Consider the following 15377-nt stretch of genomic DNA (forward strand, 5'->3'; position numbering starts at 1 on the left):
CAAGTCAAATTTATTCCCAACCCTCACTAGGGCAACCTCAAAGGAAGGAGTGTTTCCTATTCATTTTATTTAATCTCCCAAAGCGTTGGCACAAGGGTTCTCAAGAGGGGAGTAGGGAGGGTAAGAATCCCCTACAGAGGCTTTTATCAAAACGGATGCTAGGCTCCCCTCCCTCAACTCCTGACCAAGCCCGTGAGAGTGCAGCCTAGGTATGCTTTCTATTTTTTTAATTCTAAGTAGGTGATTCTGTCATCCGTACCTTGTTAAGAACAATTAGGCTAATAAACAGAATATCAAATATATATATATATATATATATATATATATATATGTAACGAGTGAATTAGGAGAGATTTCTTAAGATTCCCTTGCCCCTGTTGTCTTCCTTCAACCCACAGCTGATGCCAATGGTCATCACCCAAAGACTTAATTCCCTCCCAGTCCTCAGGACGCATGAAGGAGCCCCCCTGCAAAAGCACAGTATGTCCAGCATCCACCTCTCCGGCCTATCCACCTGCCACATTACCTTCCATCCTGGTTTCAGAACAGCCCCGGTTCTGAAACCCAATTCCCACCTTCTATCCCAAACTGGTTCTCCCAGGAGAAAGGTCTTGTCTTTGAACCCCAGTGCCCTCTCTGTGGAGCACTGCTACCTGTGGCCGGCCAGGTGTCACTGATGATGGGTCTTATCCGTAAGGCCGGCTACCGAACGCCCTCCTACAGATTTCCTCTCACGGACGCCAGTGGTCTACACTAGACCTCCTTGGTGTCTGAGCAGCTTGCTAAAACATCACCTACTGTCCCTGCCCAGGACAGCGCTGGCAAAGTGTGGTCCGAAAGGATGACGTGCGTTGAGGCTTCACAGCTAGTAAGTATAACGGCACAACCAAGAACAGAATTCAAGTCTCCTGCCTCCTAACCCAGCACACATTCTATTACATCAAAAATATGGGGTTTTTTAAATTTTCTGTCTATAAAACATAATGAAGCATCATTCTTTCATTCCTATAAAACAGCCAAAGATTCATAGCCTTCTTTCCACTGTCTGCTCCCAAGAGGGACCCACCAGCTAGCATCACGCCGAGTATAAGAAGAAAGTCCATCTGGCCTGAGTCCTATCAAGTTCAGATACCACTAAAACACTCTGAAAGAAAGACATGGGTAGAGAGATTGGTTGATTGATTGATTCACCAACTGAACAGATGCAAAAATGTATAAAGATCTTCCGAGGCCCGTTTAATTGCAACGGTAACATAATGAGAATCAGCCCATCCTATCAAAGAAACTCCAAACATATGCGGAATGGACGGGTAAAAGCTGCTTTCCAAACAATGCAATGTCTTTCAATGCTAGGCCAAAAAAAAGTCAAATAAATAAAGCACCGTCTTCTACTTAAAAAAGCAGCCAGCTGAAGGCTGCTAAGGATCAAGGTCCTCCTGAGTCACGCATGTCTACACGTCCGTAACATGTTCTGGATGAAAACAGATCATAGGATGTGGCCGAGACTCACTTCCCTGCCTCCCCAGAAACAAATACCGATGAAACCCAATCCCAAACAAATATTAGTCTGTAAAGCTCAGAGGTCCCTTAATTCACATCCAAGGTCGTGCCCCTCTACCAAGACAAAGTAGCTTTCTCTTCCAATAGCACCTCTTCATTCTCTTCAAAAAACCAACCTGAGTGCTTGAGGAATGAGCAGCTGAAAGGCAAAATGAAAAACTCCTTAATATGAGGTCAGCTCGATTACTGACATGCACACTTTTCTCAGGCACGAGGCTGCACACTGGTCTGTCAGATGCAGCAGGCCCCCGTATTACCAGGGGCCAAGTGTGCTCTCACTGCAGCGGGAGACGGTCAGCAACGACCATGACTACAGTGCCCATTCCTTCTCTAGAAGCAACCCTTCATAACATTATCAATCTTATCTAGTCAGGGTTTATGAAAAATGTGTTATGCAATTTACACCTCTCTGCTCCTCTAGCTGTCAATATCGTGTATCTTTCCACCTACGGATGCCTGGATTCTCCCAGAACACAGACGACTTGCAGGAACCAGAAAGAAAGGCAGGCGACTTGATGGCAATGTGACGGCTGTGAAAGCCCACTGATTCCCTTCCAAAAGCACCTCACAGGTCCAGATGGAAAGTCCACCTCACAGGAGGACAACAGCATTTGCGCATGCCCTCGGGTAAACCTTTCAGGTAGGGGACTCCCAACACTATCTTCTCCTCAAGACCCAATTTAAGCACTTGTGGGAGCAACCGACTTTCCCTAGGTAACAGCCTGTGGCCCTTCCAAGTACTCGGCCGCACCCCTTCCCATTCCGCACGAAGACTGTTCTCATTCCGCTTGCGGCCAGGGAAGTTAGCACCATGTCACTCAAGAGCTCTATCGCACATCAAACATGCAGATCCCCCGTTAAGTGAGCTATGTATTTGGACCACTCCTTTTATCCCACGAGTGTAAACAGTTCATGATGTTTTGTTTAGGGGAAATCAGAACCGCACGTGGTATGAGCAAACCAGTATACAGAAAGCATAGCCTTCACTTCCAAGGCGTTCCTCAGTCTCCCCTAAAGAGCAGCCTTCTGTGGGAGACCGTTTTGTGTGGTGTAGAAAGCTGGAACTGTGCATAAGCCGGGACCAAAGCAAGTGCCCACAGTCTTACAGACAGCTGGCAGACAGGACTCTATGGCCACACTGACGTCCGTACTCCCGGGGAGGAATAGGAATGCGATGTACCCTTTGAAAATCGTGAAGCCTGCTCTGCTTTGGGTTATGTGCAGATCTATACCAACAGAATGTTTAACTCCGGGAGTATAGTCTAAACTTCTGCCAGGTACTCTGGCCCCGAAAGTCTGAACTGCTCATCACTGTGTGTTGATCTGTATTTCTCTTTGTCCTTCCTAAGGATCCTTGGGAGCAGGGCTGCCTCCTCAAGTCAGGCATCTCTGCACGCAGCCTACTCAATAAAAGCCCTGCTGGGGAAGCAGGGGAGCGACCCCACCCTCGGGGCCCTCTCCTTTCTCTGGGTCTGTCTCTTAATCCGCGATGGGGGACTGTGGGTTCAGAAACCCCCGCAGCCTTCTTCCTACATGCTCTGTCCTGTGCCAGCCCCCGAGAGCCACCCCCAGAACCGCAGGCCCTGCTGCCCGCCTCGGAGAAAGCCGTGACCCAGTGATTCTCAGCCAGAGGAGTGAGTGCCCTGACTGTCACCCACTTGAGGGCAACCTGAAACCACAGCCTGCGACTCCCAGGAAATGTCGTCTCCCCTTCGGTCTGGAGAACCTGGATTTGCCCTAAAACACAGCTGACTGAGCGAGGAAAAAACACGTCAATTACCCAGATGGTGGAATTCTCCCCCCGCACAGCCGCGACGTAACGTTACTCACCCAGCGCGCTTCTTCCCCACACACCGGATGAAACATGAGCGCCTTCCTCACCCCAAATCTGCACGCTTCCCTAATGAAGCTAAAAGTGTTCAAACGGAGGCCTGTTTAAAGGGTCTCTGTTCTTTCTTACTCACTCCTTTACTTATTACAGTTTTACTGAGGTATGGTTTGCATTCCAAAAAGCTCAAAGGCATGAGAGATCTTCAGGGGTAATGAGTATTCTAAAACTGATTGTAGTAGTGGTTGCGCAAATCTATACGTTTACTAAAAGTCACTGAATTATACACTTAAAATCTGTATCAAAGAGTCGCCAAGGATTCTGAGCATGGGTGGCTTCTCAGATAGGCCCAAGAAAGAAGACGTGGTTTCTATCTTTCATCTTTGCTGAAACGTCCATTAGGGTCTGGAAGATGTTACCTTCAAACACGAATCATCTCTGTGTAGTTTTACCAAGGGACAGTTGAGATTCAAAACTGAGTCAGTCAGTTTCTGTTTGTAGAAATTTACAATGAAATCAGGAATAAAACATTTTTTAAAAGCTGTATCCTATTGAAAGCAATGTCACTTAAAAAGGTGTACGTAGATGAACCCTTGTCTTTGAAGCGAACTCACACCGAGCGAGCACCCTACCCCTGACTATGGACCTCCCACGCAGTCCTGGGCCCTCAGGGAGGAGCAGGCATTCCATCTGAATCTCCACCACCCAGCACAGTAGCCACCTGGACTAAGAGTTTAATGCTGCCACTCGCAAAACGCAGAGAGGGTAAGCGATTCCTCTCGGCTGGAACCAAAGTACAATGTCAGCCGAAACGTTACAGCACAGAGAGCGAACTAAGAACCCCAAGGAGAAGGCAGGAGGAGAGCCGGGCTGCCACATGAGGTGCGTCTGGGGAGGACGAAGCACCTTCATTTGGCCGTGAGTCAGCATTTGTAGAGAAGAAAATAGTGAGACACAGCACAGCCACAGAGCTGCTCCCAGAGCTGCTCACCTAATTTCCGTTTTATATTACCCACTTTCCCACCTCCATTTCTCCTCTTCCACTGGCCTGGCAGCATCAGGCAAAACAATGGAACGTATAAAACCCTGAGTGTTGTACACTCTGCCAATTGATGCCAACTCCACTCTGGCTGACTTATTTCCCATTTAAAAAATCCCTGTGGATGACAGATACCACAGGCTCATACTACTAGAGTAACCAAAAATAAATAAAAATGTGATGAGTACTTCAGCTTCTTTCACTTAAAACAGACACATAATAAAAAACAGGAACAGCCTAGCAATATTTCTGCCATGCACACAGGGCGTTTACAGCCCCCCCTCGCTGTGTAACAGTCTGCATGCGGAGACCTTATGCAGTTATCCGTCTCCACGCTGACTGCGACCAACAACTGTGTATGACTGCAGAGCCAAGGAGAGACCCTCCTTCTGTGGTTTGATAATGTATTTTTAACTTCCCAAAATTTTTATTTAAAGATCATCCTCCCACCAAAAAATACCTAAACTTTCTTATATTCTGGGCCAAAAAGTGAAAGCCTTAAGAGTAATAAATGTAATCTGATTTATGACAAACTGGTATGATGTAATAACTATTTCGTGTATGATAATTTCAAACCTCCTGAAATTCTGCTAGGAAAAAAAAAAAAGATATCAAATATTGACCTCTATAATAAATCAAAACCACAGAGTCAGTGTGAAATAAACTAACAAACAAGCAAAATAAAAAACAAGAAAAATAGAAAAGGATTAAAATACAAAATATTTCTTTTAAAAGGGACAAGAAAAATAAAAAAAGCATGGAATGAACAAAAATATGAAAGAGAAGAGAAGAAAGAGGAAAGAGAAAAATCAAAAGAAAGAAACCATTTTCTTCTCCACCCAGGAAGTCAGAATCCCTAATCCAAGGAGCTCCCAGGGGAGAGGTGTCCATTAACACAGCTCTCACGTTACACGTACGCTACAAAGGTGTACACTACACCTTCTCTGCCTTCAAGTATCTGACATTCTAATGCGAGATCCAGGAGCTATTCATCAGATTGAAAAATAACAAAACATGACCTATACAGAAATAGTGCCCAAAATGTGGCAAAGCACCGAACAGCAATTCTATGTGAGAAAACGGACAGGCCCCTACTGCCTGCGGCCTGAACTCGGAGTGCCCAGCCTCCAGTCTCTCCCCACGGCGTCCACATTCCGGGAAGCAACGCCTGGTCCTATTTCCTCGTCTCAAACTCTTACACGCCCTGGAGGACAGGCAGCCCCCACTGCTCCCATTCACGGGACCGCAAGCCGTCCTTCCACCACCTTATCTGCTGCAGCCACCATCACGTGTCCTCCCCGCCAACACACCCTACCGGGTCAGCCAAGCGACACCCGCAATTTCACAAAACTACACTGTGGCCGCCTTCGTCCCGTCACTGTTCACACTGTCCCTTGGTCGGGATGCCCATCATGCCCAGATCATACCCCGTCTCCAAAGCAAGTGCAAGCCCCACCTGCAGACTTCCCTGGTCCCGAGTGATGTGGGTCCACGTCACTGCCCCTGCACCCTGCTAGGCCCTCGCTTCTTTCCAGCTTGCACTCCTATATAACACGCATGCACATGCACACACAACTGACACTTCAAGGCAGGGGGCACACAAATCCAAAGGAAGAAATTAACGGCACTGGGTTCATTCACTACCACCATTTCCCAAACGCCTCCTGTGTGTTTAATCCTCAAAACAACCAGTGGCTCACAGGACGCTCATTTCAATTCCCTCTTCTCCCTTCTTCAGAGGTACTTAAAATAACTAGAAGTGAGAAATACAACAATTAAGAAAAAACCCACAATAACTACTTTTTAAAAAGCGGTGAGGCACAGAAGAATTAGTAAATAGAAACTATATCCAAAAAAGTTAACCAGAACACCAACTTTTTACAGGATCGTATATATTATTAATTCATTATATTTATAATAGATGTCAAAAGTTCAAACTTTCTTCATTAATTATATATAGTTATATAAAAATAAAATAAACCTTTAGTCCTCCTTTTAACAAAAACAAGGTAATAAAAGAGAATGAGAAAATTAAAGGTGATCCAGGAGACTCAATATCTACATGACAGACATGCCAGAGAGAAGACAGAAAACAGAAAGGAAGAAACAATCAAAGAAATAATTCAACGTTTGTCCTAAGTAAGCATCCAAGCTGAAGAACTGACACTGAATATAAGAATAACTACTCCAAGACAGAACATGGTCAAATTTCAGTACACTGGGGTTTAAAAAAATCTTAGCTTCCAACGAGAAGGGGACCAAAAAAAAAAAGAGAGAGAGAGAGAAATGGGTTTTAAATTAGCGTGGTATTAGCCTTCTCCAGAGCAACACTAGGAGCTAGAAGGCCAAGGAGCACTGCCGTCAACACTCCGAAGGAAAATCATTTCCAGCCTACAATTCTATCCAACCAAATTATCAATTAAGCATGAAAATAGAATAGAGCCATTTTCAGACACGTAGGGGCCTCCACAAATACATGTCCCAGGTCCTCTTCTCAGGAATAGGTTCACCAGAACAGTGAAATAAACCAGGGAAGGAAAAGGCCTGAGATCAGGAAACAGGTGACGGAACAAGAGAGGAAAATACAAGCATTCCTTAGGGTGACATTTCCGCTATGTGAATGGTTCACCCAGATTGAAGCAGGTCACAAAGTTCTGAGAAAGACTTTTTCAAGATCAAACTGAAAGAAGACCTAACGTATAAGATACACTAAAAGAGATTTACGCTATGGCGTGACCAAACATCCAATAAAAAGAAGTCACTTTAAAAAGCATTTCATGGAAGAGGAAACGCGAACGGCCAATAATAACATGAAACGTTGCCCACCCTCATCAGTTGATGGGGTCCCTCATCAGCGATCAGAAAGGTGAATTAAAACCACCATGAGATATTCTTCTACACCTACAGATCGGTAAGCATTTAAAAGTAGGACATCATCAAGAGTGTAATAAAAATATGAAACAGCAAAAACTCATACACTGCTGACGGAATTATAAATTGGAAGGACCATTCTGGAAAATATTTGCATTTCCTTGTAAAGTTGAAGACATACTTACCTGACATGTCAACAATTCCACTCCTAGTTATACTTCCCAACAAACACTCTTGCACATATGTGTCAGGAAATGCACAATAAATTTTGCGACAGTATCATGTTTATAACCAAAAAAAGAGGGAAACACACCAAATTTTCATCTACAGGAGAATGAATAAATATGCTGCAATAGTCACAAAATGACATGAACTAATTGTAGTTAAAAATGAATGAACTAGAGAAAGATGCCTCAAAATATGTATGTCCTTTCTGTGATTCCATTTATATAAAGTCAAATAGTAAAACTCGTCGGCAGCCGTCCATCTCGAGAGACGATGGTGTAGCTTCTTAAGAGTCTATCTGCACCACTGAGAATGGCTGTGCAGTCCGACTCGGGAGTGACACGGTATCTGTCTCCTCCCGTGTTGAATCGACATCTTGCGATGACGCTGGAGTGTCCTCTCCAGTGGAGCTGAAGCTACAGAGCCTGGGCAGGGTGATATGGAGGGTCTGCTGTTGCCCATGCAGCAGACCCCGCCTCTCTTCGCAGCTGAAGGGTCCAAGGGAAAGACGGAGTCAATACAGCTTGGCTTCAGGTGCGCCGCAGGAGTTGCCGGTGTTGACTACAACGTCAAACCGCCTTAGGGACTCCGGCTCCGGATTTTCTGTCGGGGTTTACTCCCCTAGCCTTTCCCCTGAAGAGGTATGCCGCAAGGCAGCGGAGGTTTTTTGGAATCAGAGTCATCCTCAGGGCGGCAGGGGGGACAGGGTCAGGGAAGAATACAAAGGGGACTTCAGTGTGGAGTGGGGGTGGGGGGTTGTTCTTTTGTAGTATAAAAATTTTAGAAGAATAAAATTCTGAACAAAATACAAGGACAGATCTATGATTAAAGAGCATACATTTCAATCAAAAAGTCAGAAAGGACTTGGAAATGGACCAAGTCAGTCTCAAAATTCAAAACTCAACTAAGGTTGTCTGACTAAAATTTGATCCTCCTCCCATTTAAAGAACCAAAAAGGTTAGCTCAGCTAACTCACAAAATATCCGTAAATTTTATTCTCAAGTAACAAAATTAACGGGAAGCAATCGTGAAAAGCAGGCAGTGCCCTTGGTCTCAGTGACCCTCAGCCGCGTGGCAAATGCACAGAAGGCACGTGTGTGCAGACCCGAGGGGGTGGGGGGCGGCAGCTGCCCCCACCCAGGGAAGGGGGCGTCGATGCTGTGTACGGGGCCACCCATGCCAGGGCACTTCACGTGCAGTGCTTCCGAGTTCTGTCCACAGTGATGGCATGAGATATTAACCTCGCTTTACAGACGAGAAAAACAAGATTCAGATGGTGAAGAGAGAAGGAGTTCCTCAGGGAACATTCCCAGCACCCCGCCGGGCTCGGAGCCCAGTCTGCCACCCAGATGAACAGGAACGTGACTGCGACCATATTGCAGCTGCTTAAGGTGACTATGCACAGGAGGAGGAGATGAAGAAGCCAAGGTAAGAACAGAATCAACAATCCGCTCCCTAACACTGCCATGACTTCTGCGTCCGCTCAGACTCCGCCCCGTGCGCGAACAAGCGGTTGCTTACCTGTGCCCAGGGTGGTGAACAGCCGCGCTGACTCCGTGGGGATAGTGGCTGCTGAAGCTGAAAGAGTGGCTCTCCTGATAGCTCTGATTTGTCCCCACACTAATTTAAGAAGGTGAGAAAGAAACACATACCGTTACACCACAGTGCAACACCGCGAACACCCACCGTAATTAAATTACAAGGAAAAATAACACCAAAGGCTGCCGAGCATGTAAGGCAACCGGCACGCGGATACATAGTAGTGGGAATGGGAACGACAGGAAAACCTTAGAAAGAGGTCTGGTCGCTTCTTATAAAAATAAACTACCCTACAACTCAGCAATTTCATTCAAAGATATTGAACCAACAGAAATGAAAATGCATACCCATAAAGATTTGTACAAGAATGGTCCTAGCAGTGCTATTTGCAATAGCCCAAAACTGGAAACTCAGAAGTCCATCAATAGAAGAATTGACAAACAATGACAAAGGTTATAAACAGTGTTTGTGACTGCCCCTCCCTCGCCACCACGGACTGAACGTTTTTATCCTACCCAGGATTCATGCGTTAAAACTCGAATGCATTGGTATTGGGAGGTAATTACGTCATAAGGATGGAGCCCTCGTGAATGGGATTTGTGCCCTAATACGAGGAGGCCAGAGAGCTACAAGGAGAAGTCAGCGGTCTGCAAGCCACAGAAGGCTCTCACCAGAACCAAACCCTGCGGGCACCCTGAACTCAGCCTTCCAGCCTCCAGAACTGTGAGAAATACACTTTGGTTGCTGACAAGCCACACAGTTTAGGTATTTTGTTAGAGCAGCCCAAACTAAGACACATGAGATATTCATCCGCTGAAATGCTGATCAGCAATAAAAGGGATAAGCTACCGATACATCTCAAAATATGATGAATCTCAAAGCATGCCAAATGAAGGAAGACTTAGAGGTCTGAGCCCTTTACTGGGAATTACTAGAACAGGCAAAACTAACCTATGATAGAAAAAAGTATAAACAGCAGTTGCTCTGGGAGTGAGTGTAGACAGAGATTTACTGGAAAGGGGACAAGAAGGAACTTTCTAGAATCGTGACAGGAATGTGAACTAAGCAAGTACATGCATGTGCCATAATTCACTGGCTGGTCCACGTAAGACCCGTGCGTTTCACTGTATGCAAATTGTATCTCGAAAGAAAACTATAAGCAAACACTGAACTTTAATTGATGAGAAGCATACTAAAGTATTTAGGTACTGACTCACATGCGTTAAAAAATAAGACTGATTAATGGCTGGATAGAAGGATGGATAAAAATGTGCCATGGCAAGCATAGTACAAATGCTAACAGAATTTAAGTTAAAGTATATGAGTTTTCACTATATAATTCCTTCAAACTTCCTATTTGCAACTTTTCATAATAAAATGCTGAAAAAAAAAAAAAAAACTGACACTAAGCCAGAGAAATAAACAATCTTTTGTCCAGTAGGTCTTCCCAAATAACGTATGTCATTTTTACCTTACAAGGTAACTCCTAAGTTCTCCTCGGTAATTGATGACTAAGAGCTCCGCCGACCACTGCGCGCTTGCTTTATATTCTAAAAATATCAACCCAGCAATGGCATAGCTCAAATCCCCTGCTAGGCTAGACACCTGTGGAAGAGAGGGAAATCAAGTTACTAAAAAGGGAGAGACTTTAACGAATGTAGAACCGGAAGACACCTGAGACACTGGCCTCACCAGGTGCCCTCTAGGTACGACAGCCTCAGACCTGGTCTGTACACTGAAGAATTATGCAAATCAGAGCACCCAGAGGCAGACACCCGAGTCTAGCCCAGCCTCCCAGCCTCCCAACCACTGACGGGAACCACAGCTGCCTCCTGGAATGAGACAGCCACAGATAAGAGAATTTGTGCTCACTGGACTTCCGTGGCAAAAAGAAAAAAAGAAATAACAGTAATGCCCCATTCAGCCTCGAAGAATTCTAAGGTACAGAATTCAGATATAAGCCTTCAAATGTTGACTTCTACGTCCAGCAGTAACCAAAGCTTTAAAAAAAAATTAAAAATGAATTTTCAAAGTCTCCAATAACCTTCCATTTGCCTAATCAGCAACTGAAAAGGACAGGACTTCTGCAAACACTCGCTCAGCACCAACTTTTTCCATCAACTTATGGCTGCCGATATGAAGGCATGTGTACCCAGGAAGCACACAGAATGAAGTTTATCCCACTGAATGGCTCTTCCTTATCCTGAGCTACGCAATAACATACCGTAACCACCTGTGGCTACTGAACACTTGATGCGTGGCTAATCCAATCTGAGACATGCTATGAATATAAAAATACACACCAAATTTCAAAGAAATCTGTATCAAAGAAAATAAAATGTATTGGATTAAATAAAATATATTTTAAAAATTTCACCTTTTTAATGCTTCTTAATGCAATGACTAGAAAATTCAAAATTGCACGTGATCATATACACAGTTCATATTACACTTCTATCAGAGAGTGCTAGTCTAGAAAACGGTAATCCAAAATCTTAGGTTTGGTTCCCCAGGACCCCATAATATGAGCCTAATGAACTTTTTCAAGTTCTTCACTCATTATTTCTGAACAAAACCCATTCTCTAGATCATTGGTTCTCATCCTTAGCGTCTCATTAGAATCAGCTCAACAACCTGGAAACAATATTTACACCCAAAGCCCCCTCAGATCAATTAAATCAGAAGTTCTGTGGGGGAAGCCTGGGCAATCCAGTAATTTTCTCTTTCTTTTCTTTATAAAGCTCCCCAGGTGCTTCTAAAATGCATCCCGAGTTAGAACCCCTCTTCTACCTGGCCCTGTGCCTCTTCACTTGAGGAAGAAGGATACAAAGTATAAAGCACTGGATTCTTAAAAGAGACACTCATTAACTTGACCATCATGGAGAAAGTCTCTCCCAATTTTGTTTTCTGAACTGTAAAATGAGGATATCTGTTAAATCTACTCAAAGGACTGTTGTGAATATTAAGTAAGAATACAGTGTATCCAAGTCGTTAACAGAGTACAAAGCACTATATAAATACAAGTTATTCCTGCCATGAACTTCTTTCCCCACTCTCCCTTTTAATTTCCGTCCCCGTTAGGGTGACAAATTCTAACTCTTCTCGACGCTGGTCCTGCTGCGACAGCAAACTGACCTTCCTCCCCTCACTGGAAGTTGGGAACAACTTTCAGTGTCTCTTTTTAGTATTTACGTACCACTAGGTTTTAACAACCGCAGACTGCATCTGGATACTGCATTATAAAATACAAAGAATAGATTATTCCGGGTATAGATAGCTAACTAGATTCTAAGCATCTTAAATTCACAATTTATTATTCAGATTTATACTTCTATTTCCCCTCTCTTCACACTCATTCACTCGAGTACCTACACACACACAAAAAAATTCACAAACGATGTTCCTGGTCTCACGCGTGTTCGTACCGGGGCGATGACGAAGAGCTCGCTTCCCACGAGGTCGAACACCCGCACGGTCCCCGAGCTTCCTGCGTAGGCCAGCAGGGTGCAGTCGTAACTCCATGCCACACGCCTCCACTGGGGCTTCGGGTCTTTCGGGACTAGAAGGGAAAGAAAAGAGTGCTTCTGACAATATACTGTAAACAGAGCTAACGCTCACAGTCACTGCGGCTGAAGCCATCACCTCCTGAGGACCTCTCGTGCTTCCGTTCAACAGAAGGGAACGGGTCCCGGGCACCCACTCCAAATGGAGTGGGCCCCGAAAGCACAGCAGACTCTGCCCGCGGACTGGGGGAGGGAGGCCTGCCGACGCCGGTGGGCCGCGGGGTGCTGAGCGTGCCCTAGTCTGCAGTCCAGGTCCAGGTGTGACGTGCCTCAGATAGCTATGGGATTGAGGGGTCAAACGCATAGAGAGAGAACGGGCAGAAAATAATTCCAATCCAACGAGTGCAGTTCCGCTAAAAGCAAAAAATAAGAATTCTAACTGAGAGCTTTTAAATATAGCAAGTATAGATTTCAAGGCAATGCAAAGCAGGATTATGTTCAAAGTACTAGAAATATACATACACATATGTAAAATATACATATTAGGCAGGTGAGCCACGTACTGTTCTTACTCAATCACACAATTACAAAATTTTGATAATTTACACTTTAATAATCCAACTGCTGCATTTGTCGGGTTTGACTTTTTCAGCACAACAGAGAGAAAAGCCATCGGAGCGAAAGAAAGAGGGACCGAGAACTCTCGGCCGTGCCAGGTTTGTCTGAGGTCTCGCTGTTTTGTTTGCCTCGGTTCCCCTGGCTAGAATCCCAGACCTGGGGAGACAGGGAGGATCAGTGCCTTCCCTGCTCCAAGAACCCCGAACAACTGGGGGCTCGAGGTGACCCCATGAGTGGAGCGCGCATCAGAGCCGGGAGCCTGAGTGCCCGGCCTTCCCACGCAGGCAGCGCAGAGCTGGGTGCAGCCTCCGGATTCCCGCAGAAACGCGCCCGCAACGCGGCCCCCTCTCTCTCCTGCTCGGGGAACACCCCATCGGGGCCTCGTCACCTCCTGCGGAGCCCCTCACCACGCCCTCCCTTCCTACTTGAAGTCCCTTCCCCCCTTCGCCCTCCTCAATACCGTCCAATACCGTCTGTTTCTAAAGCAGAAAGGTGAACAGGTCACCTCCTTTGCTGCGTCAGGGTCCCCAATGGTTCTCCACTTCCAACGGTCAAGTCCACACCCCTCCCCTCACACCGGAGAGGGTCCGCAGAGCTGGTCCCATCGCAGCATTGCAGTTCCACCTCCCACCCCTTCCCCACATCCAGTAACCCACCAATAGCACAGCTACACCGAACAGGCAAACTGGGCACACTTGAGTCTCTGTGTCTTTCCCACACATCACTGCCTCCGCCTCGGACGCTCATCCCCAGTGTCACTCCCAGGGCTGTCTGCCGCGGCCCGTGCGGACAAACTGCTCCCTCCTTCCTTGACACTCTTCAGACACTGCACTCCGCTCGGTACCCCAAATACGCTGTACAAACATCTTTCGCAGCGTTTATGACCTACCATGTAGTTTACATGGCTATTTCCCCACAGGTTTCTCATCTCCCTGAAAGCAAACACAATGTCTTCTTCAGTACTGCCATCCCGGGGCCTGAAACACAAAGTGATTAACGTGCCACTAATGGGCAAAAGTCTAAGTCTCTCAGAAAAACCTGTAACACAGGGTAAGCTGATGGTAAGGGCTCAAGGGAATCACATTACTGAAGCCCACTCCCCACCTCAGAGAAATACTGTAGCATTCAGCCTTTCCTCTGATCTCTGTAATATATGCACTACCTGCTCTGTAGACAGGGGAAGTATCCCAGACATCAATGCGTTCCTTCGTTTTGACTCTATCACAGGTAAAAAGCCTGCAAATCAATCTCAGAGGCCCCCGAACACAGGAGGGTCTAGAGAATTTTATTAAAGCTTATGAAGATATTGCATATGCTCTGGGAAAGAACTTGTTTTAATGTTAATAAAATGGGTTTTTTTAAAAAATGAGTACTCGGTCTTCAGAGAGCTTTAAAAAAGTCAACCTTGGAAGCAAACACGGGCACAAAATGACAAACACCACAAGGACACAAGGCCCGCATGAAAACACGGGCTCCCCCAGCACCGTCCAGGGGGCCGCTGAGCACCCTGGACATACTCAGGTGCCACAGAAAGAGCAGCATTTTCCCGTCGTTACCGTTTAACTGTGACGACACACTTTTCCTCTTATTTCATTTGACGGGGTAAATACATTTGTACCACATTCTGTTTTCTGTTCCGCAATAAGGTCCACCTGAAGGGGATGTGTTTTCGCTGTTAATTCTAGTTAGAACCAGGAGCTCCAAGGCTCAGCCTGGATAAAGATATGTTTTCATCACAAGGTAAGACGTTACAGGACACCTGGAAAATAAAGACTTTGCCGCTGGATCTTTCCAGCTGCCTACGTGGCTTTGGAGCGAAGTGAGCGGTACAGACGTTTGCAGAGCGCGTGGCAGTGGGGCTGTCCGGGAAGCATTCAGGGCAGCCGCCACCTCCCAGGTGAGACCGTCACACCTGCTCACATCCTGCACGGGCTGCGGCCCCTCCGGCCGCCCCACCGGCCACTGGTCCAGCTCTCGCCCCCCCCCCCCCCCCCACGGCTTCCATCAGCCTTCGTCGGCCTGGAACACTGCCCCTGAAGCCTCCGGGCCCCTTGTCACCATTCAGGGCTCCAGTTAATTCCACGTCCTCAGGAGGCGGTCTCGGACCCCCTGTCTGAGTAGCCCCAAGGCCCATTAGTATCTTCCGCTCCGGTGATTTCACTTCCCTCGCAGCTCTTAACCCAAATGATGACTC

The 15377-nt window shown here is 46.2% G+C and overlaps 1 protein-coding gene across 1 annotated transcript in view; it reads right to left on the reverse strand.

Moving 5' to 3' along the window:
- Positions 1–15377, reverse strand: part of NBAS (NBAS subunit of NRZ tethering complex) — a 257267-nt gene that overhangs the window by 224009 nt on the left and 17881 nt on the right. Inside the window, exons 7-9 of the mRNA XM_090280933.1 lie at positions 12488–12621; positions 10534–10667; positions 9045–9143 (exon numbers count right to left, since the gene is read on the reverse strand). Coding sequence (XP_090137059.1) covers positions 9045–9143; positions 10534–10667; positions 12488–12621 — 367 coding nt within the window. The remainder of the gene's footprint in view (positions 1–9044; positions 9144–10533; positions 10668–12487; positions 12622–15377) is intronic.

The sequence above is a fragment of the Furipterus horrens genome, unplaced genomic scaffold (genome assembly GCF_987537825.1).
Source record: "Furipterus horrens unplaced genomic scaffold, mFurHor1.1.pri manual_scaffold_6, whole genome shotgun sequence".
Lineage (NCBI taxonomy): Eukaryota > Metazoa > Chordata > Mammalia > Chiroptera > Furipteridae > Furipterus > Furipterus horrens.